Genomic DNA, 23,078 nt, shown 5'->3' with positions numbered 1-23,078 from the left:
TTTTTACAAATGTAATTTTATTCTGTTTGTTAATGTTTTTACTCAACATTTGTGCAGTTTTTGGAGAATTTATGATATTTTTTAAATTTCTATAAATAAATTAATAAATAAATATTTAAATAGCCTTTTTACAAAAAAACAGCATTTGATGTAAAATTCACTTTACAAAAGACCCAGATTTCTAACTTTCATTCATGGGGATAACATGGATGATTTTAAATGGTTTAATGTAACATTTTTGCCCATTTTTTGGAAAATGCAGTTTTAAAATAAAAAATAATAATTTTAACCACTAGATGGCTATAGAGCTCCAGTATATGCTATTTGCTATTAGACTACCTGAAAGATATCTTTTCACAAGTTGGATTCAGTTGGATTCATATCTAAATATTATAAAATCACAATTATAACAAAAATAAAATATTTTTGTCAAAGTTTAGCATTTTTTTGTACCAAAAAACCCCCCAGTTTTTCAATAATATTACATTATGATTAGAATCAAACCTGAACAAAATGTTACAAAGAGAAATGTTGGAGTCTTAAGATTTTATCATTTATTTCAATCATTTATTTTTAATCTAATTCTAGATTCTAGACACACACAATTGCGTGTGTGTGTCTGAGAGATAAAGAGAGAGAGAGTGTGTGAGTACACATTGTCGATGTGCCATTGTCACCACACCACTTTATATTTGAAGTGGTTTAGCATTTTGGATGATTTTATTTGACAAATTATAGCCTTACAAATGTTCCTGTGTGTGTGTGTGTGTGTGTGTGTGTGTGTGTGTGTGTGTGTGTGTGTGTGTGTGTGTTTACATTTTCAATGTGTCAGTGTCACCAATTTATTTTTGTGGTGGTACTGCATTTTGGATGATTTTATTTGACAAATTATAGCCTTACAAATGTTCCTGTGTGTGTGTGTGTGTGTGTGTGTGCGTGCGTGTGTGTGTGTTTGTGAGAGAGAGTGTGCGAGTACACATTGTCGGTGTCAGTGTCACCACTTTATATTTGTGTTGGTTCTGCATTTTGCATGATTTTATTTGACAAATTATAGCCTTACAAATGTGTGTGTGTGTGTGTGTGTGTGTGTGTGTGTGTGTGAGTACACATTGTCGATGTCAGTGTGACCACTTTATATTTGTGTTGGTTCTGCATTTTGGATGATTTTATTTGACAAATTATAGCCTTACAAATGTGTGTGTGTGTGTGTGTGTGTGTGTGTGTGTGTGTGTGTGTGTGTGTGTGTGTGTGTGTGTGTGTGTGTGTGTGTGTGTGTGTGTGTGTGCGTGTGCATTTTCAATGTGTCAGTGTCACCAATTTATTTTTGTGGTGGTATTGCATTTTGGATGATTTTATTTTACAAATGATAAGAGAACAGTTTTTATAGTCTCAAAAATGTATTCCTCTATATGTGTGTGTGTGTGTGTGTGTGTGTGTGTACGTGTTGTGAGCACTATAATTAAGCATTGTGGATGTTTTTTGCATTGGTGGAAGTGTGCCACTTTATTTGTGCCATTTCTGTCGATGTGTTCTGCGTTGTTTCTGATTTTGATGATGAATTTTGTCTATTTTGATTGCGGGGTCTCCAGAGACCCCGAAGACCACGAGTGTCACAATTTTTGTCACGCTAACATAAAAACAGATATCATTCCACTTTATTTTTTTTTTGTAGATCTAGAAAGTGTTGAGAGCCGTAGAAGGTTTCATACCATTTGGACAAAGGGAACATTTTTTTTTATTTGAGCAAAAGTCATTTGGGGTCCCAAAAGACCCCATAAACCATCAGAGGGTTAATTAAAAATTCTCATTAGTATTGTAAGAAAACACTCATTTTACCTGGTCAAAAACAGCTCTGTTTTCAGCACGCCGTTTAAGTGCATGTGTCTTTAAATGATAATGAGCTTTGCTCACCCCGCCCCTCTGTTCTGTGCGTACTGTGCCCCACTGTTTGTAACACAATAACCATAACGCGTTGTTCATTATAAACGTGGGATTATGAATTATATTGAGAACGTCGTACATAGAAAACACATACAGTGTAAACCTTAGCCACATTCATCGTGAAGTGTGCAGCAAGCGATTTGCCAAGATTAATATAAATATTAATATAAAGGTTAATAAAACGTTACACTCACTTCAGTTCTTCTGGAGGTGCAGCAGGAACACGAATAGTTGGTACCGATCCTTTTTTCAGGAGCAGCTTCTTAGCAGAACCAGCTTTATAACGTTACTGACCCTCTTTTGTAAAGCAGTCTGGTGTGTGAAATGATTTGCGCAAACATGAAAGCATTGACGTTGATCTTGGGGAATATTCCCTTCGAAAACAAAACTCAGCCACTGCGTCTTCAGCGGTTCGGATTTAGAAACATCAATATGATGCTGTGTTCGTTATTACACCCAAGAACAGAACACCACAATCGCTTAGACGCCATTCTGCTCATAGACAGTGCTCCAGCGTATCAACAATGACCGCGCTAGTCCGCACGGACTATGATTGACAGCTCGCTCACGAGCGAGGGCGGGTCTGTGTTGAAACGCTGCTGTCAATCAACAGTCGTAGGAGGGGCGTCCGACCGTGTGATGTCACACGGTCGAACGGCTTGATTTGAGATGGGGGAAAACATATAAAAAGATTTAAAAAAAACACTGGATGGATTTTTATCGCTTTATGATGGTTGTGTACAGGCACTGCCAACACATATTTCAGTGCAATCAACTTGTAAAAGTGCATGTACCATTATATGACCCCTTTAAAACACTTATGTGAAGGATTTCTGTATATTACTTGACAATTAAATCATCTTTATGAAGTGGGACTATGTTTCTACTGATAATTGATGTAATACGCCAAGTTTGCTCCATGTGAACAGTCTCTTTCTGGTATTCTTGCACTAAAGTCACCGCCATTAGCTATGTGCGTTTGACGTTGAAAAAATTGGATTAAACTTTACGCAGGCAAGATAAGTAAATGATTCTCTCACACTAGTATAAAGTCTTATATCTTCTTTTAAACTGTGTATTATTTGCTAAGGATGCACAATGTATCAGAATCATATTGATTATTGGCTAATATTCAAGAATTGTTTTAAAATGTATCTATATTCTACATTGGTTCATTTCGCCTGTTTTTACATGTAGATCACATTTGCAATCATCTAATGTTCACTTAAAGAGTATGTTTAAGCCAACTACTGGCTGAGAAGCATAAGGCAGCGTTTTTAGTCGTTTTCGCGAATCCGTGTGAACGGGGATCGTTTTGACAACGTTGAGGTCTGTGCGTGAAAAACTTTGTTTTAGTACATCGTTGTCATGTAAACGCACCCTTAATTGAAAAACGTTTAATTATATTAATAATTTAATAAAACTGTTAAATGTAATTTGTACCAAATCTAAAAAATGAAACGTTTGTGATTCATGGATTCACTTGTAGCATTTAAAACAATTGATTTTCAGTGTTTTATCTACATTTACTTATTTATAAGTTCATACAATTATTAAGATCAATTATTGCCCATAAAATTTAAATAATTACCCACTCATTTGTATTGGCCAGAATTTGAATATTTGTGCATGTCTAGTATTTTTGAATTTCTATTTCTTGTGTTTTAATGCTTTTTTTTATAAACTGAGGAGTAATGCAACACATAATGATGCCACACATTCTGTCGATTAATGATTTATTCAACGGTGTTGGATGAAGAAAGAGTCATGGCTCTGCTCTGTGGTCTTAGTATTGTAATCTCACACAGCCTGGCACTGCGGCTCAGTGAACTCTCATATTTCGGTCACTCTGTGTCAAGGGCTGGAGGGTGACTTTCCCCTCTAAGAGGTCTGGGATGAATGCCATCAATAAAAGATGAGGCATATGCTGTGTCGCTTTGAGTCTATTGGATAATTTGATGTGATTTTAGAGCAGAATCACAGGACCGGTCCTCAGAGGACTCCTGTGAGTGAAGGCACTAAGAAGATTGACAGATAGACCATACTGCATTGCTGCGGAGAGAAAAGGACACTTAGGAACAGAACGATCCAGTGTTGTCTGTGTGTCTAAGTTAGGGAGAGTGGTATGAGCAATTATATTTCAGCTAGTCATTTTTGCTGAACATTCGATGCAAAAATATATTAAATAACCATATTTTTGAAGACTTTTTGAAGGATAGTCAATTGAATTAAATCATTTTGTTTTCATTTGAGTTTGAGTTTTGATTGGATTTGAAGTTGGGCCAGTAATTGACATGGGATTGGGGCAAAAATACAAACAAAAAGGCCACCAAATTCAAGATAAGGGGACAAAAATGCCAACTTTGCAGTGTATAGATGGCTATTGTTGGTGGTAATACAATTTTATTGGTAACAATCTTAAAGTAATTGGTTAAATTTAAGTATTTGGCATTGAAGGAAACATAGAGACATTTAGACACAGCTAATGCCCTTACACAAGAAGAAAAAATGCCAAATATTGCACATCAGAAAAAATAATTTCTGACCCTGCTTCACATTATGAAACATTTGAGCTGAAAAAAATAAATGCTTAAAACTACAAAAGTCATATTAAAGAACATAGTTCAGGGTTTAAATTCATATCTACATTTAAAAACGTTTTGAAGCACATAATTTGGCTTCTATATTGATGCGGCACTTTGAATATCTAACCTTTTGATTTATTTTATTTATTTATCCCGCTGTGAAATGTTGCAGTACTCTGTGTTTGTTCGTAGCTGTCACACGTGAATCAGTCCTGTCCACTGATCGTGATGTAAAGGGTGTAGAAAGGTATACTGTTTGCTCAAACCCCAAGAACAAGCGTAACATCTTTAGAGGTGTATAGTTTCAAAAGACCACAAGGTTTGTTTTGGTGCATCGCTAGCAGAAGCTGAGCACAGAATGATCCTGTTACTGAATCTCGGATGGAGACTGGATGAAAGACCACTGATGTGACTTTGAAGTCTCATTTTCCTCCTCTGAGCCCTTCATCAAACTTCCTCCCACTCTATACACACACACACACACACACACACACACACACACACACACACACACACACTATCACATATCAACAAACATCGACTTTCTATCACATTGCCCTTTGTGTTTGCTAATTAGATCTCATTACTCAGGAACAGAAGCAGGACTCAACAATATAAACTTTTCCCCCCCTTTTTTGACCAGATATTTGCACTGACCAGCAATTTTAATTGTATGTATCAAAAAGAAATATATATATTTATATATATATATATATATATATATATATATATATATATATATATATACGCCTAAAAAGTCATGTAAAATATAATAAATAAATATTAAAATATTATGCATATTATATTTTTTTCTCATTCCTAAAAGTATTGTTGTGAATATTGATATATATCACATTATTTTTTTATTTATTAAGGTATTTTTATTTGTATTTTATTTTATGCAATAGTTACCTTTTACATGCATTTATGTACTTGTGCACACTGTTTCGGCCTTATTTATGGTTACACTGTATTTTATGGTGTACTTGTTACAGTGTAATTATACATTTACATACTGAGTACTATCAGATAACAACATACTGTAGGGTAGGGTTAGGAATAGGGTTTGGTTTAGGGTTAGTTGCTTGTAATTATGCATAATTTACTAAGTTCATGTACAAGGACACTGTAAAATATATTAGGGTTAGGGTTTTTTACCCTTTTTTTACCCTAAAAAGTCTAAACTCCTTCATCAGATTGTAGTCGGTCTTTGGAATAATTAGCCTGCATCTTAAGCGTCTCAAGACACGTTTATACTGTAGGGTTAGTAGTACAGAGTCCAATGTCACTTTGTTTCTTTTAGAAATCAGCTTTTTAATATATGCATCACCTCAAATAACTTTTCAACTGAATGCCTTGTGATGTTCACAGGTTTGTCCTCAGAGGAATTGGAGCGCCGTCTTTAATTAGAAAGCCTCTGCAGTGTAAAGAGAGCACAGTTCATCTATGGGCGTGATTGAGGCTCTGGATTAGTGTTGGGCTTTTCACTGGAGGGTCAGTGGTGTGATCGTCTAACCCTTCACTGTATTTAGCTTAATCTCATCCTGATGGCTAAAGAGATTTGTCCTTTGACCTTTCTGATGTAACCTTTTCCAGGGCACATCCCTGGGAAATATGTGAGGTCAGAGGTATCAATGTCATAACACAAGCTTACGGGGCTTTGAGAATCAGATAATATGTTGAACCATGCAATCAGTGTGTGGATTTGATCCTCTATTCTTTGGCTGCTTTCTTGACTGCCGATACGATTCTGTTAGGGCTGAGATATAGTTATATTTGTCTCAATATTTTTCAGCTGTTTGATACTATTCAGTATCTCGATATTGATGTATTTGCTCTGAAAGTGTATAAATTTAAGATTATTTATTTATTCATTTGTAGCCAAATATATTCAAAATGTTTGATGCTTATGAATGTTGAATGAAAATGTTGTCCTTCAGCAAATGACTAATCAATAAGTCATGACAACATATGTTTTTACATTACTTCAACTCATCAAAATAAGTTTATATAGCCTGTTTTATTTTATTTTATTTTTTTATGAGATTCAACTTTTTTGAAGTCAGTTCAATGTAATTTAAGTTGAAATGACTTACACAGCTAAGTTGATTGTAGTTTGTGTGTGTGGGTGTGGGGTTGTGTGTGTGTGTGTGTGTGTGTGTGTGTGTGTGTGTGTGTGTGTGTGTGTGTGTGTGTGTGTGTGTGTGTGTGTGTGTGTGTGGGTGTAGAATTTGGTTGCAACACCTCATGCTGAAACTGCATTGCATCTCTTTACACATCATGCCATATATGCTATATTTAGATACTTTGGCAGCCTAAAGATTGCCACCGTAAAACACGCAGTGTGAATATGATCTGTCACTGGAATCAGTCCAGTTTGCTTTGTGTTGATTATCCTGAGAATCTTATCTTATCCTGATATCATCTTCATTACCATACTAGTCTAAAACCTAAGTACATAGATGTTTGTTTAATTTTTTAAAAGCATGCTAGGGTGTAAAATAACTTTTCATTTTCATTCTCTTCTGTATGTTGTTGAAGATAGAAGAAATGCATGAGAACTGTGCTTGTGAATTGTTGCTGAGAGGATTTGCCTCTCCAAAAAAAAAAAAAAAACACTTAACGTAAGCGCCTGTAAGTCGCATATTCATGCAAATCAGAGTATGGCTTTCAGGACCCTTTCACCTTTCCATATATCCAGACTAGAATAGATTAAACAGCCTGTCCTTAAAGGGATACTTCACCGATTAGCATTAAGCTTTGTATTAGTAGAAACCTGGTAGTATTTTCGAGTGACCGTGCTTCCCTCCCTCATGTCCCCCTGAGACGAGAGATTTCTGAATTGTGTGTCTGGAAAAAAACCTCAGATGACGCAAAAATCGTCATTTATCGTCATCAGAGGCTTTTCTGTCCAGAGGCGAGAGACTCCAGCCAGTAGGAGGAGCTCGTCCCGCATGTCTTCAACCCGCCCATAGGGGGATCTCACGATAAAATGCAGATTTTTTTAAGTTCGAGTCGACTAGTAGCCTAGCTGTATCATTTGATCCGATACTGCCCTCTGTAACCGGTAGGCGTGGCTTGGGAGTGTCCTCGTAGGGCAGCGAAGCAAGTGCATTCTGGGAGTTGTTGTCTTTCATCCACATGAGCCAAAAAAAAAAAAAAAAAAATCTGTCTTTTCTCAGTCTAGAAGGCTCCAACTTCTAAAATAATTTCACATTTCTACTACATAAATGACCAGCGGTGAAATATCCCTTTAAGGAAACGCTGTCTAGTTGGAAATGAACCAAAACCAGGGCAGTTCTCCAAGGGAGGGAACATTCCTCAAACATTCTTCAAGGGTTGTGCGTTCTTATGTCGGGTAACTTAGCACTGCATCCGACCCAGAAAGTGACTAAATAAAAGCTATTTCTTCCTTGTTCCTCTGAGTTTTTGTCTTAACCAGGTGCCATGAGTGGCATGAGTTTCCATTTCCTCTTCGTCATGAAATCTCATTGGCCGATATCTGTTATATTATTTATTTTAATAGTTCAAAAAGTACAATAAATGTTCAAATTTAGATTTTTTTTTAAGAATTATTGAAAGGTGTCTTTTTAATAAATGCAACACGTTCCCAAAGTCATGTGAAATAATCGTGATTTCAATACTGACCAAAATAATCGTGATTATGATTTTTTTCCATAATCGAGCATTCCCACCTAAATCCTGCTCCACATAACTGTATACACCTCAGATATAAGTGGACAATTAAATTATTGTTGCTAACAAACTTGAGTGTTTCGCTTACACACTAGAGAAAGCTCTGATGGGGCATTTGATGGATATTAATATTTAAAATGTATTTTGAGGACGTGGAAAGAGCCAGGTCAGTTTCCTCTCTGAAAATATGTGTTTTGAAGCCGAACTTTTCTCAATTTTCTCAGGTTTTGTTCATGATGATGGAGTGTCTCTTTCCTCCACATCCTTACAACACACCATTCCCATTGGATCCGTGGATTTGTAGTGACTTTAATGTCACCTTTAGAGTGTTACTTTGCTAACGATAACAGTATAAAGTTGCCCTTGCGGAAAAAATCCACACCAGCTAGTTGTGATTTCCAAACCGAGAGAGAGAGAGAGAGAGAATAGTCTAAAAATATATGTATTTACAAAACATGATTAAATAAAATCCATGAGCTCATCCACAAGTTCACAAAAAGGTTTATATATTTTGCAAACAGCAATTCACAAACTCATAACTCACAAATTCATATTGACATGATACAATAAAATTTACTTTTACGAAATAAGACGCACACATTTTCATGAATACACAAGCATGTTTGCACCTTTCTGTATGAATTGATTGTTTAAACTGCATTTGCAAATCCTCATGTGTGTGTGGATCTATATATCGTAAATGCATTACTTTTGAAACTATTTTAGCTCCATATGCAGTCTCTATGAAATCATTTTTAAATTTGCTCATCCAGTTTTCGCAAAAGAATTGGAAATTCATTGGGAACCCTACATGCATTTGTATTGTAAATCTATACTGTTTTTTTACTATACCAATACTCTTATGGTCACCAATAATCTCAACAAATATAGGAAGACTGCGTTCACAGAGCAGCTGTTTGCTTAAGCCGAGTTATGAAACATCGCCCTGAGCTCTTACTATAGAGATCAATACGCCTCTGGCGGAGAGTAACTGGAGCTGCCGTCAGGCGCTATAATGGGATCAAGACTGGGGCTGAAATGGCAGGTGAAACACCAGTCACATTGTTCTCTCGGTCATTCAATCCGTCTCTCTGCCTCTCCTCCACCGTCTGGCCGCTGCAATTCAATTGCAATAGATTTTCAGTGGAAGCTAATGGAGAGCCGGCCTATTAGGACGGGTTTTTCCTCCTGATGGCCTCGTCGTTTCCCGGTAAACCAGGCGATGAAGCACATAAAAAGGCCCATAAACGCTGTTGTGCTGTCTCTCTGGACACGAGATTAATGAATGACATTTATCAACTTTTCATAACGCGTTCGCTATGTGCCAAAACCTAGTGAGCTGCCTTCGTAGGCAGCATCTAAAGGGATCATACATGCACAAGAAGGGTTTCAAACATTGGCATCACTTTTATTCTTCATGCTTATTTTATTTTATATTTGTGTGTGACAGAAGTAAAAAAAATCCCATTCATTTTCTCCATAGGGGAATTGATTTTGAACTATACCATTTAAACCGTTAAAGACAAGATCTACTGAGCTACAAGGTTGTTAATCGATCATATATGCTTTTGATGAAGCAATAAGCTGACATTATTTTAACATTTGTTTTTAAATAATCGAATTTAACAGTGGATTTCCTGGTTTAAAAAAAAAAACGACATTACTCATGATTCTGCTTCGAAATTTCCACCAATCAGAGAATCAGAACAGAAAATTGCGCCAAAATTGCCCCCACTCAATCACAGCGAATTAAATAGTCTCTCTATGCTCTCAAACTATTTAAATATTTGTATTTAGATGCATATTTTGCAATAAATGCTTCTAGAAATATAGACGAATAAATGGGATTGTTTTTATCTCCTCAATAATGTCATTAAGTACAAGTTTGATTTGCAAAATGCAATCATTTTATCGCCCAGCTCTTTATATAAAGTTGTATATACAGGTGTCCAACTTTATCTCTATACATACAGTATACTCACATAGGGCGATTATATACTATGTAGAAAATCTCAAATCCTTGATTGTTTATTATCGTCACTAAGTGTAAACTATATTGTCGCCCAGCTCTAATCTGCTAAATGTATATAAGGCATGAAAATATTAATAAACTATGATATAGTAATAACTTTATGATTTTCTGATTTGAAACAATGTGTATTGTGAAAAGTGCTATATAAATACATTTGACTTGACTTCATACACAGTCTTGTATATTTGACTTTCTGTCTGATTTTCAAGCACTTTTTTTGCTTAAAAAAAAGTTTGGGTCACACTTTAGATTAGGGTCCAATTCCTACTATTAATTTAACTAAGTTTAATAAAATAAAATTTAATAAAATTAATTTTATTTTTCCCTCCATAAACTCCTAATTTACTGCATATTAATAGTTAGTAATGTTGTTACGGTTAGGTATTGGGTTGATAAAGGGATGTAGAATATGGTCATGCAGAATAAGACATTAATATGTGCTTTATAAGTACTAATAAACAGTCAATATCCAAGTAACCTGCATTATAAGCAACTAGTTAATAGTGAGAATTGGACCCTAAACTAAAGTGTTACCAAAGTTTGTAATGTGATGTGGTTTCTGGTTGGTTGATTCATGATTGACTCATTAACAAAAAAATCCCCATGGGAAAAAAAATATTTAATGGGAAAAATACTTTCCGCTGTAAACGTGTCCTCCGAGTCCCTGAAAGCATTGAATTACTTTATTTTTCCGCTACCTAACACCTCCGAGCTTTTGATTGAAGCACGGCTTCCATAAGACACTCGGGAAACAGGAGAACGATGCAAGATCTTCGTAATTGATTAATATTAGGTCAATTGGTGCAAAAACAACCTTCACCTCCCTGGAGAAGCAGACCTCGAGGTCACAGACTTTAGGAGTCTGCTGTAATTGGATTTCAAATCTCATGAAGGCTTTCCTATTTGTGTTATTAACTGAAAGAGCTTAATGACCTCTTTTTTTTTTCTTTTCCTGCCATCGGTGGCTGTGGAAGTATTCGTGAGGTCATATTGGTGGTCAAAGGTCATGTTTTCACTCACATGTGCCTTACAGCATTCCACTGCAGTTTTTATAACCTCCTCATAAATCAATCAGGTTTCTGGCTCTGTTAACCTCCAGAGACGCTTCCTCCTGCAGATCTCGCTTCTGGACTTGAAGTGTGCAGAATACACCTCAATACAATCAAGCTTTTCTTTTACATTTTCAGTTTTATAGGCATACATTTTAAAGGAGTAGTTCGCCCAAAAATGAAAACAACAAAATGTATTCATTTACTCCCCTTCATGTAGTTATTCAAATATTATTGTAGGACTTTTGTTCGTTCAATTTGCAACTGTGATAGAGAAATAGATTAAATATTTTCACAATATATAAAATTCAAGCATTTTTTTTTAAATGATTTTATTGTGCTTTTTTGACTAGTCATTTGACTAGTTTAAGTTTTAAGCTGTATCATCCAACTCTAATTTGCACACATAAGGTCATCCATATTCAATATTCATATGCAAATACATATTAGTGTTATTTTAGTATCATTAATATACTTTTATTATAATTTTCTCACAAAAATTAGAAATGTTGCCTTGGCCACTATCTAAAGTAAAATAAGTTGTTTTAAATATTTAATTTTATTTCTGTTAATGGTTATTTTATTTCAAGTAATGAAAATGTATCTTATGGTTTTAGTTTTAGGGTTAACAATAATAACCCTGGTACATGCAGTATATGTTCAATTTTGGCTGTATACATCTGCACTCAAACTATCTTCATGTTTCACATGTTTCGTGCATGATTTATTTATTTATTTTGTTCAAACTGAGTCATTGATATCCGTGTGCGAGTGTGTTTTAAAATTCATAACACATCTCTGTTTGTTCTTGTTATAGGTATGGAAAAATCGTATCAACCAAGGCCATCTTAGACAAAACCACAAACAAATGCAAAGGTACGTGTGTTTATGTTCTGCCCTCTAATATGTGTGGAAAAAAATCTGTGCAGTTTAATGTTTTTCCTCATGATGGGATTTCATATTCCTCTGAGAGCTGCTTATTGCATTAATGTGCACACCAACTTTCATTTCAAATTTGATTAACAAATCACAAAAATGGCTTTTTATGGCTGAGATAATGAAAGAACACAGTGCAACAGTGTGGTGATAATTATTAAAATCCCATTCATTTTCTCCACGGAGAAACTGGTTTTTAAATGGTTAGTTCACCCAAAAATGATAATTGTGTCATTAATTACTCACCCTCATGTCGCTCCAAACCCGTAAGACTTTCGTTCATCTTCAGAAGATTTTTTTTTTAATGAAATGTGTCTGTTGTTCGATTGACTAAGGTCTATTGCGTGAACTAAAGTGCGTCTTCTACACTTTAATGGACAATTAAAAACATTGCATTATATTACATCCCAGTGTTGATTCATTTTATATTGCCAGCAAAATCATTGCGGTGTATTATACAAGTGTGTGTGCAAATGTGTAAGTGTTTATGCAGGCGTGTGTTTACGCCCTTGCTCAGTTATGCTGTCGTGGGTGTATGGGGAAACAGATACGCAGTCAGTCTGTCGCTGCTCTTCCCAGACCCCTCGCTGTTATTCCTGTCCTGGCCTCGCCGTCTTGACTGAGGCCTGTGGGGTTTGTTCCAGGATCTGGCTGGGTTCCTGGGCTCGGCACCTCGGGGCACGCCTGCCCTGGAGCATGTGGCTTAGTCACAGCGTTGTGGATTATTTATGTGCTGAGTAATTTCAGTCAGGCCCGAGAGGAGGGTGTTGATGGACCGGCTTCACGTCTTAGTTTCCTGCAGTCCAGCCCTTCTCAAACCCCGCAGGAATTTTAAAGAAGCCGGATGGAAAATGTTAACCCCCGAGTATCCCTGCGATGCACAAATGCAAATGATCTAAACCCAACCTATAATCTAACCAGCGAAGCCCGACTTTCACTTTCACATCAAACTGCGAAACACTAAGCTTATTGTATACGGGAGGATTTCCTGCAGGGGTTCAGGCTGCAAGACTGCCGAATGACTAACGAAACGTTATCAGCAAGATGGTAGAAAACTGTACATTTCTTGCCTGTTACCACCCACTGCTACTTATACCAACGACGGAAATAAGCTAAATATGTGGGAGAGCGTTGCTATATAGAGTGACGATATTGTATTGCAATAGGTAGCACTTCAAAGTCAATACCAAATCAAAACTAGTTAGCACATTATTTGTAATTGAAAGGGTTTAATGACAATATATGGTTAAAAATAGTTACAAAATAGATGTATGAGATGATGATAATAACTTGTACCATTGATTGTACCCAGCATAAATGTAAAATGTTACGAGAGAGAGAGAGAGAGAGAGAGCAGGGGCGTAGGAATGACTTTGACATTGGGGGGGACATATTGGCCACTATGAATCAACGTCCACCATAATAGTAACATACAGTATGGTGACGTGGTACAACATGTATGGAATCACAAACAGCAAATAAATAAATAAAATCATCCAATCTGTTTATTATTCGACAAATATTGGAGTTGGGAAACATAAAAAGTGTACAAGCCCCCCTGTAATTGCGGGCAGAAATGAGAGTGGCACTTTACAAGGCAAATATTAGATTTTTGTGGGGTGGCATTATTCTGAAATGAGAACACAGAACAATTTACTTTTGCTAAGGTTAACACATAGAAATCGATTGCCAGCTATGTGGCTAGCTATCAAACGTAACGTTAGCTAGCACCTCTCGCACAGCATAACACACGTTCAAAATTCCATTGTTGATTTAATCGTCATATGCCTCGTATCCATAATTCAATTTTAAAAAGCTTGCTAATTTCAACCGCTTGACTGAGACTAATTTACCTCCTACAAAGTCGAGTCTTATTCCAGTTCAAAGCTGGTGCGCACCGGTAACGTATTTGTATGTTCCTAGTGTAATGTTAACTTCTCTCTACCAATCAGATGCTCCGACTATAGGTGAAAAGTGAAGAATATGAAGCTGGTGATTGGGATGAAATGGGAAGGTTTGAACTATCACTCTGGGTTTGACTTGCTGGCAAAACCGGATATCTTCTTTGTCGCGCTTTCAAAAAAGTTCCAAATGTACAGTTTTTGTCCCTGCGGTATAGGCTAATTTTTGGGTGGGACACATGCAGCATTTTCCAATATTGAGGGGAACACGCCCCCCCCCCCCGGTTCCTACGCCAATGAGAGAGAGAGAGAGAGAGAGAGAGACAGAAAAGAGGAGGTAAAGAGGAGAGAGCCCCAGTTACAATCTTGTTTTATCCTTTCCCTGACCATGTGACTGACCAATCAAACTGGTCAAACTGACCAATCAGATAATTACAACTTCCCCCCTTGTACTAAAGGTGTGAGAGTTCATCGACCCCTCAAGTACACACATCTTGGCCTACAGGCCTTGATCGCTATCAGTCCCTCGGTGCCTTTGGGATCTCCAAATGATCCTTGTGGAAGAAAGAGGTGGAAAACAGTAAAGCAAATATCTTTGTTCATTTCAAATATCTTGGATTATTTTCAATCCTACATATACTTGCAATATTTTCAGCATGATTTAGCGGGAAGGGTAAAAATAAGCTTTTTATTTGACTAAAGATCATAGTTTCAAAACCACAATTTTTCTGGTTTAGACTAGTTTCACATTTAAGTTGATTGACCCTGTAAAGACGTGGAATGATAGTCTAATAATAATATTTTTTGAAATGGAACAGTTTATTGAACTGAAATAACAATATTTTAAGGTTCAATAAACTGTTCCATCATATTTGACACATCAGGCTTTTATGGCTCATATAGTGTGATGTAGTGAGAATATGGAGCTGAATAATTTTATTCAGAGGCACAAACTGAGTGAAAAATGTGCAATTTGGTGCAGATACTGATGTTTATATGGACAAAAATATTGCTTGTAATGTAAATCAATGAGATTTTGGGCATCGGACTACTTGCATAAAATGCATATTAATATCAGTCGTCACTATATCTCCCAATAATATGTCTCAGTAAGATTATATTTAAAAGCTGTTTTATGATTAAAGCTCTGTAGTTTCAACACCTATGCGATGCAATACAATGATGATTGAGAGATGAACAAATTAACGTTTCTCGAAAGCCTGATGATCATATTTGAGACTTTAACATGATTTTTCTTAAAGAATTAAATGATGTATGAATAAAGTAAAGTAAAGATGCTTCAGTCCAGTAAGTGTTCATCTTGAACTAACAATATAAAGTTATTCTTATGTTTACTGTATAAAAATTAGTAAAGATCTCACAGCAAAAAGACACGTGAACCACGAGCTGAAGATGAACGTTTTTACAATTATACTAATCAATATGACAACAAAAGATAAGCATCAATTTAAGGACCAAACGTAGATTTTTCAGCAAAGTTTTGATCATGTTGATCATTTAGAGGCCTTAGAAATTCATGTATCAAGTATGATATCTTCTATAAGAAGATAAATATTGTCAATTTATGCTTTTCTGGACGATATGACCGAGGGGTTGATTAGCTAATTATTTTTTATTTAAAAAATGTTTATTATTTTACTTTACTTAATTTAATTTTTTGTTTTAGTTTACTTTACATTTTCCCATGAATCACTTCAAAGTGTCAGTTTCAGTGAATCATTTTGAACCTGATTCAATGAATCATTTGTAACATCACTTACAACATTGCTCAAGACGGCTCTCCATTTTTCATATATTAAAATATTGTAGTAAAAATATATATTTAGGAAAATGTTGTTTATTTCTCTGTGTAGGCTTGAGCGATATACATGTGTTTATATTTAAAAATGTATTTACCTTCTTGCATTAAACATTTTGAATCTACTTCAGTGAAAGGTTTGGCTGAAATGTTGGTTCTTCTGATGAAAAAAGCAAAACTCTTTTATGCTATTTCAATAAAAGATGTTTAAATCAGCTTTTCTAAACACCACATTGTGTTTTCTCTTACATATAAAGAATTTGATCTGATATGTTGCTGTCCGCAGCAGATGGATCATACCTGTGGCTGCGTTTAGTGAGTGTTTCTTCGTCATGTACGTCATATGTATTTGAGCTATTAGTCAGGATGTTCTGTGCTAGCTGTGTTTGTGGTTTGACCTGTTCGCTGATTAAATATAGCAACGGGCTGAAGCAGAGGAGTGTGAAGGGAGGAGCCGAACGTAAGGATAACGTTATCTTGGATCGGCTTCCTCCTGTCCATTTAATTGTTCTCATTAGGGGAAGCAAACACTGATAGTGCAGCGGTTTTCTCACTCTGGGCTCTGTGATAGATTACTCACACAACACACTTACTCACAGATAAGATGCTCTCTTGAACCCGCCGCTTTGCTTCCTGCTCTTAAAGTGGCAACCGCTGATGTTTTCAGCCTGTACGCTCTTTGCACACGCTCACAACAGGTCCTGCGTCTGTTGGCGTTTTGTGCATTAAAAAAGCAAATACCCATCAAATGCTGTCATTTAAGAGCTTTTGAGACTTGCGTCTTTATTGTCTGGTAAATTGCATCACTTTTCCTGTAAATTACATCATTTTCTTGTCACAAAGTTTCTTTACAATTTTTAGTAACAGAGTTTCCCAAAACGTTTTGTGAAATTACATTTTACATGGATAAATGTGCACTTAATCGATTTATGTTTTTCTGGATGATGTGACTAAAGGATTAAAGTTGAATAGCTAAAAACATCTTATTTCATGAATAAGAACGATAACTTTCTATTAGAACTCTTTGGCTATGATGACAGTGGTCTTGGACTACTTTATACTGTCACCTTTTTATATTTTTGTTTTACTTTACTTTACTTTACTCTGAAAAAAATGATTTGTTAAATTTAATCAATTTTTTTTACCGTAAGTGGTTGCACACAATTGATTTTAGCTACATTTAAACAAATGCATTAAGTTGAACTAAAATTGATTAAGTTCAACTTAATGCGTTTGTTTAAATGTAGCTAAAATCAATTGTGTGCAACCACTTACGGTAAAAAAAATGATTAAATTCAACTAATCATTTATTTCAGTGTACTTTACTTTACTTTACTTTACTTTACTTTACTTTACTTTACTTTACTTGAATCACCACAGAGAATAATGGAAATAACTGAAAAAAGCAAAACAGCAATTCATTTTTGGAGGTTAAATTGTATTATTTTGTATTAATTAATCAATAATATTCTCAATTTTTGTATTTTTATTTTTTTTACAGTTTTACGCTATAGATTCCCCCTAGTATGCCTTGTTTTTCATATGTAAACTGTGTGCTGTCTCTTTAAAGGTGTATCTAAGAGCATGTTGTGGTTGTCTGTCTCTCAGGGTATGGCTTTGTGGACTTTGACAGCCCGGCCGCTGCCCAGAAAGCCGTCAGCGCTCTGAAGACCAGCGGCGTTCAGGCTCAGATGGCAAAGGTAAGAGCACACCTGAGCACACCTGTTCTTCCTGTCACCTGCAGCTCCTTCTGACACGCCTCACTGGATCTGTGTGACGTCAGCAGACGGGTGTGAGTGTGTGAATGCATCAGCTCGAGGATTAAGACACACCCTCACGGGTGCAGCATCTAGACAAACCCGCTGAATGCCTCAAAGACAAACCTGACAGGAACATGTCAATTTGTATTGCCAAAAACAAAAAGGCTGTTAATATATACATCCAAAGTGCTGGTATAATGCCCTTTTCACAAGATGTAAAATAAGTCTCTGATGTCCCCAGAGTGTGTGTGTGAAGTTTTAACTCAAAATACCCCACAGATATTTTTATCTAGCATGTTAAAATTGTCACTTTTTGAGGGTGAGCAAAAACGCACCATCAAAACCCGGCACAGGGGGCGGAGCTACAACAGTTTGTGTCCTTTTACCTCACACACACATGCACTGAAAATTTCAAAAACTTTTAGCCTTTTATGTTCAAACCGGAGTCAGACAATGATGGAGAGACTCAAGAAGAAGTGACAACATGTAGAAGACATTTCTGAATGGTTAGTTGATGAATTTATGCAGCTTATGTGTCTATCTTCTAGTCATTGATTAGCATATTCTGTCATGATAATCTATAAATCGTGTTCAGGGGGCGGGGTTTATGTAAATTCTTGGGTTGGTGATGTCACTAACCCAGGAGGAATGTGGTGTAGTCTCTACCAGCCGTTTGTTGTAGTCCTTAAAAAGCAATTTCTTTAAAAGCAAATATCTCCCTTTGCTCTGAACTTTGAGTGTTGTAACTTTGCAGATGTTGTTTATGATCAAACAGCAACATTACACACTAACTAAAGTTAGAAAAGTGAATTCTTAATCAACCACCCCTTTAAGATTTCTTGCATTCTGACATTTCCATTACAATTAAACACGTTTTCTACCAAATTCTCTTCATTGTAATGCAAAAAAATGACTGATTTTGGAGTTGTGGCCGAGTATTGCATTGCAGTTGTGTGGTTTACATTCCTGCGGAAGTAAATAAGTGGAGGCCGTCATGGTGACGTCTTGTCTGAAGCCTTGACGATCAGGCCCTATAAAAGCCTCAGTCAGGGACAGGGTGTGTCTCATTGCACTCACAGTTCCCCATCACGTGACTCAAGGACTCTCAAATCTAGTGAGCTGCCTACATTTTAAAGCATGCTTCATTCTCTCCCCAGTTTTATTTCTAAACAAATTAAAGATGTTTTGTTTCATTGCCGTCTGGTTTTTGTTAACGGAGGGTGTATATTGCGAAAATGCTTTTTGTAAAGACAACTTATATTGACTCTCATTTGTGTTCTTGGTCTTTTGTGATGATTCACTAACAAGGTACCTAGAGCATCAGAATTTGCATGCATATTTATTTAAAGGGCAAGTGTGTAATTAAAACTGAATTGCAGTCTGTCTGAGCGGCACAACCGGATGGGATATGGTTATGTTAAAGTATATCAGTACTGACAGTGTAGTTTGTGCTGAAGATATCATTTCAAGAGCACGGTTATCTGTGTTTAATTATGGCTTTTTCCTGAAAGAGTAGTTCGCCTAAAAAAATGAAAGTGTTCTCCCTGCACAGTACATTATAAATGGAGGTGCTTGGACAATGCTCTCACTCTGGCACACTCATCTTGGCGTGTTGTCCTTGGATGTTTCGTCCTTTCACCTTGTTCATGATATAAACAGATGGTTAGACGTCAATATCTCAGACAGGAAGCCCCTGGAGTAACCGGGTGACACGGCAATGTGTCTGAACACTTCACTCCGGCTTTGTTTGCAAAACTAGCTTACTATTTTTATGCACTTTTTGCTGCCTACATTGTTTTAAAAATATGTACACACTATGCATTGATAAATCTCTAAAAAAAAACATTTTATACTGCATTTTGTCACATACCTTCATACTTCTTGCTGTTATCATATCAGAAATTTTATTTTAGGTGCAGTTCTGTGTACAAAAAAAAAATCTTGCATTTTAATCAAATGTTGAGTTCAGAAAGAGACATTAATGATCATTGCTTTAGCATTGCGTATTGTCGCTGTTGGGCGAATCCTTGTGTGTCCAAAACTGCCTTCAGGAAATGGAAAAAAAAACCACTGTATTTTTTAAATAATTAAACACTGTTGTCAAAGTTGATATTGTGCCTTTATACAGGTGAAACTCGAAAAATTTGAATATCGTGCAAAAGTTAGTGTATTTCAGTAATTCAAATTAAAATGTGAAACTAACAAATTTAGTATATATACCTATATACATATGCATGATTATAATTTTCAGAAGGCTGACATTTCTGTATTTAAAATCCTTTTTCTTTTTTTTATTGATTTCAGGTAATATTTAAATTTTCTGAGATTTTGAATTTGGGGTTTTCATAAGCTGTAAGCCATCCAAATTATAACTTTTGCACGATATTCTAATTTTTCGAGTTTCACCTGTATATGCTCAGACATTTGCATGCTTCATTATATTATTAACATCAAAATCAATCTCAAATGGGAGGTTTTTTTTAGGTTTTTGATCAGCAAATTTCTGATATACGTGTTTTGTCCGTCATTTGAACGACCACATCTGAGGCAGAAAGTGCATCGCAGTACGTTTTCATCAACTTACAGGTTATAAAGTTTATTGTAGCTATAACTATGTGGATGCTCAGTTTTTTTTTTTTCTGTCATTTGGCCAAAATCTCATGTTATAAAAGATGAAGTATTTAAGACCTTATTGGCTATGAATCGACGACAGATGCTAGACTAAGACACTCTTCTCCGCTCCTCAAATAGCCTACATAAAACATTAGCCTTTATTTATCTGTATATAGTGTTTCTTGAGTAAAGTAAATGCTGTACTTATTCAAACAACCAGTTCTTTATCCTTGATCCTTGCATTGCAAACAAGCAGAGAAGTTTGAGTTACGAGGTTCAGTCACAAGCTGTTTTGAATACTTTTCATTGGTAAAATATTCGCAAAACCCACAGAGAGATGTGCAGGGTGACCAATAGTAATGATTTATGGTAAAAAAATGTTTATATATATATATATATTAGATTTCTGCCCAACAACACATAGTGTTTTCTGTTTTATACTTTAGATTTGGGCATTGTAGTTCATCTGGGTATACTATGCATACATATAGAAACTTCACATACATGGTATACATACTATATAGTGCAGGAATAGTAAGAGGAATATATTCTGAACATAGTCTTCTTACACCCTCACATATGCCATGCATTCCTGTTCACACATATACATATACACTGATTTTTTTTTTCTCTCACTTTCCTTGTACCATCTGTGTCTGACACACACTTACTCCATACGCATATTGTGTGCTTTTTCTGTCGGAGTCACATGGTTCATGTTGAGTAAATTGTTAGCAGGTGACACACATGCAAGCCCACACACACTGATACCAATGTTTCTTGCACTGCTATTCAGGATCATTGCTTCATACTACTCTTAAGTATGATATTTCAGACTTAATTATTTAAAAATTGTTTTTTTTGTGCTGGAAATTGGTATTTGGTGTCTAATGTCAGCTGATCGGCTAATAGGGATGTGTGTGAGATTGATGTAGTGTCTTTCCTCAGTATCTGTGCACTGATCAGAGCGTAAAGCTCTTAATGCCTGACCTGAGAGATGTAATTCAGCATTGCGTGCCGGCAGAACGCTCCAGCGCTTGAGCTGATCTCCATGTCTGAACGACCTCGCTCTCTCCGGTAATCTGAGGCCAGCTGCACCAGCCCGGCATAGCTTAGCCTATAGGTGTATGTAGATTTTCAACACATTTTTTAATAAAAGTCAAGAAAATGTCATGAAAACCCTGAAAAAAAAACACTAATGGAAGAATGCACACTTGATGATGCTTTTACTTAACTGTTTGCTCCCACCAACCCAACTTATTTTTTAATGTAACATGAATGTTAGATTTATGAAGAAACTCATTTGTACAAAATGCATTTATATTTGTATTTCTATATTCAAATATTATGCATTTAATATAATATAGATTTAAATGCATATAAATGCATAAATCAATACTTCATATTGATTAAAATGCATGTTAAATAAATACATGCACAGTAGGGCTATTGCAAACAGAACACATGGATATTTAAAGTATACATGGATATTTAATATTAATATATTTTCTCTCCAATTTTAGTGTGTTACTTTCAATAAAAGTGCGGTTATTTTATTTTATTGGCTTGAACTTTTTTTGGCTTGAATTCAGTATGATTAATTTCATTAAAAAGTCTAATATTAATTCAATTATACAAAAAAATGCGAAATTAAGATATGAAATAATAATTAATTTTTAATTCGATTTCTGCACAGAATTTTAACACCCTAACACACACACACACACACACACACACATATATATATATATATATATATATGGTCAGCAAGGTTTTTTTTTTCTCAGTTGATTAGTAATATTATTACTATTTAAAATAATACATTTTATTATTTATTCCCTGTGATGTCAAAGCTGAATCATTCGAATATGCTGTTTTCCTGCTCAACAAAACATTTATTATTATCATCAATGTTGAAAACAGTTTCATATTTTTGTTGAAACCGTGATACTTTTTTCAGGATTTTTTGATAATCAGAAAGTTCAAAAGAACAGCATTTATTTGAAATATATATATATTTTCTGCAGTGTCACTCTTGATCAATTTGATCTTGCATCGAAAGCATTTTTTTTTTTTTTTTTACATAATTCTACATATTTCAGTCAATTTTAGTACATTTTATTCATGCTATTTTGCTTCCAGCACCTTTTTAAATAAGAGCTTCCGTCTGTCTGGTGAAGCCCGGCCCTGATGACCAGGGTTAGCACCGGTATGTGGCTCTGGTATTAGATTTCAGGTCAGGATACGTCTGTTTAAAAACCACACCCGTGTTTTAGTTCTCCCCTGGAGCAAGCCAAGCACATTGTGAATTTATTTGCCATTCAAAAACGGGCCCATAAAACGCCCGCTAATAGCTACAGTGTTCGACCTTCTGTGTTTAGTTATATGGACATTGTCATTTGTAATAGCTACTTCTTGTAAAAATAAATAAATAAATAAACATTGTTTTTGATGACTCTTAAGGATCTCCAGCTCTCAATTGCTCTTCCATCCGTTATACCCGTGATGGAGCATCGTTCTCTGGGTACGACAGCTCCGCGCCGGCCCTCTGCCATTGTTCCCTAATGCTGCTATGCTGATTTTCTTTCTGTCAGCGTATTACTTTAGTAATCCAATCCCGCCTCTCCCTTGTCTTCTCTTTGTTCTGCTCATTTTTCCTCCATCTCTTAGGGGTGGAGATTGAACGCAGTAGGATGTTAATGAATATTAATGTAGCGGCCCTTTTGTCCCTGGGGAGAGTCTCTCT

General features: G+C 35.8%; 1 protein-coding gene across 3 annotated transcripts in view; it reads left to right on the top strand.

Annotated features, from left to right (window-relative positions):
• The window catches only part of rbms1b (RNA binding motif, single stranded interacting protein 1b), an 81,220-nt gene that overhangs the window by 31,598 nt on the left and 26,544 nt on the right, over positions 1 to 23,078 (top strand). For all 3 annotated transcript variants that reach the window (XM_081367781.1, XM_081367782.1, XM_081367783.1), the window contains exons 3-4: positions 12,121 to 12,179; positions 17,568 to 17,659. In XM_081367781.1, coding sequence (XP_081223907.1) covers positions 12,121 to 12,179; positions 17,568 to 17,659 — 151 coding nt within the window. The remainder of the gene's footprint in view (positions 1 to 12,120; positions 12,180 to 17,567; positions 17,660 to 23,078) is intronic.

This window comes from Scardinius erythrophthalmus (assembly GCF_964197995.2).
Source record: "Scardinius erythrophthalmus genome assembly, chromosome: 6".
Taxonomy (NCBI): domain Eukaryota; kingdom Metazoa; phylum Chordata; class Actinopteri; order Cypriniformes; family Leuciscidae; genus Scardinius; species Scardinius erythrophthalmus.
The sequence above is the reverse complement of the archived record's forward strand: the minus strand, read 5'-3'. Positions and strand labels throughout refer to the sequence as shown.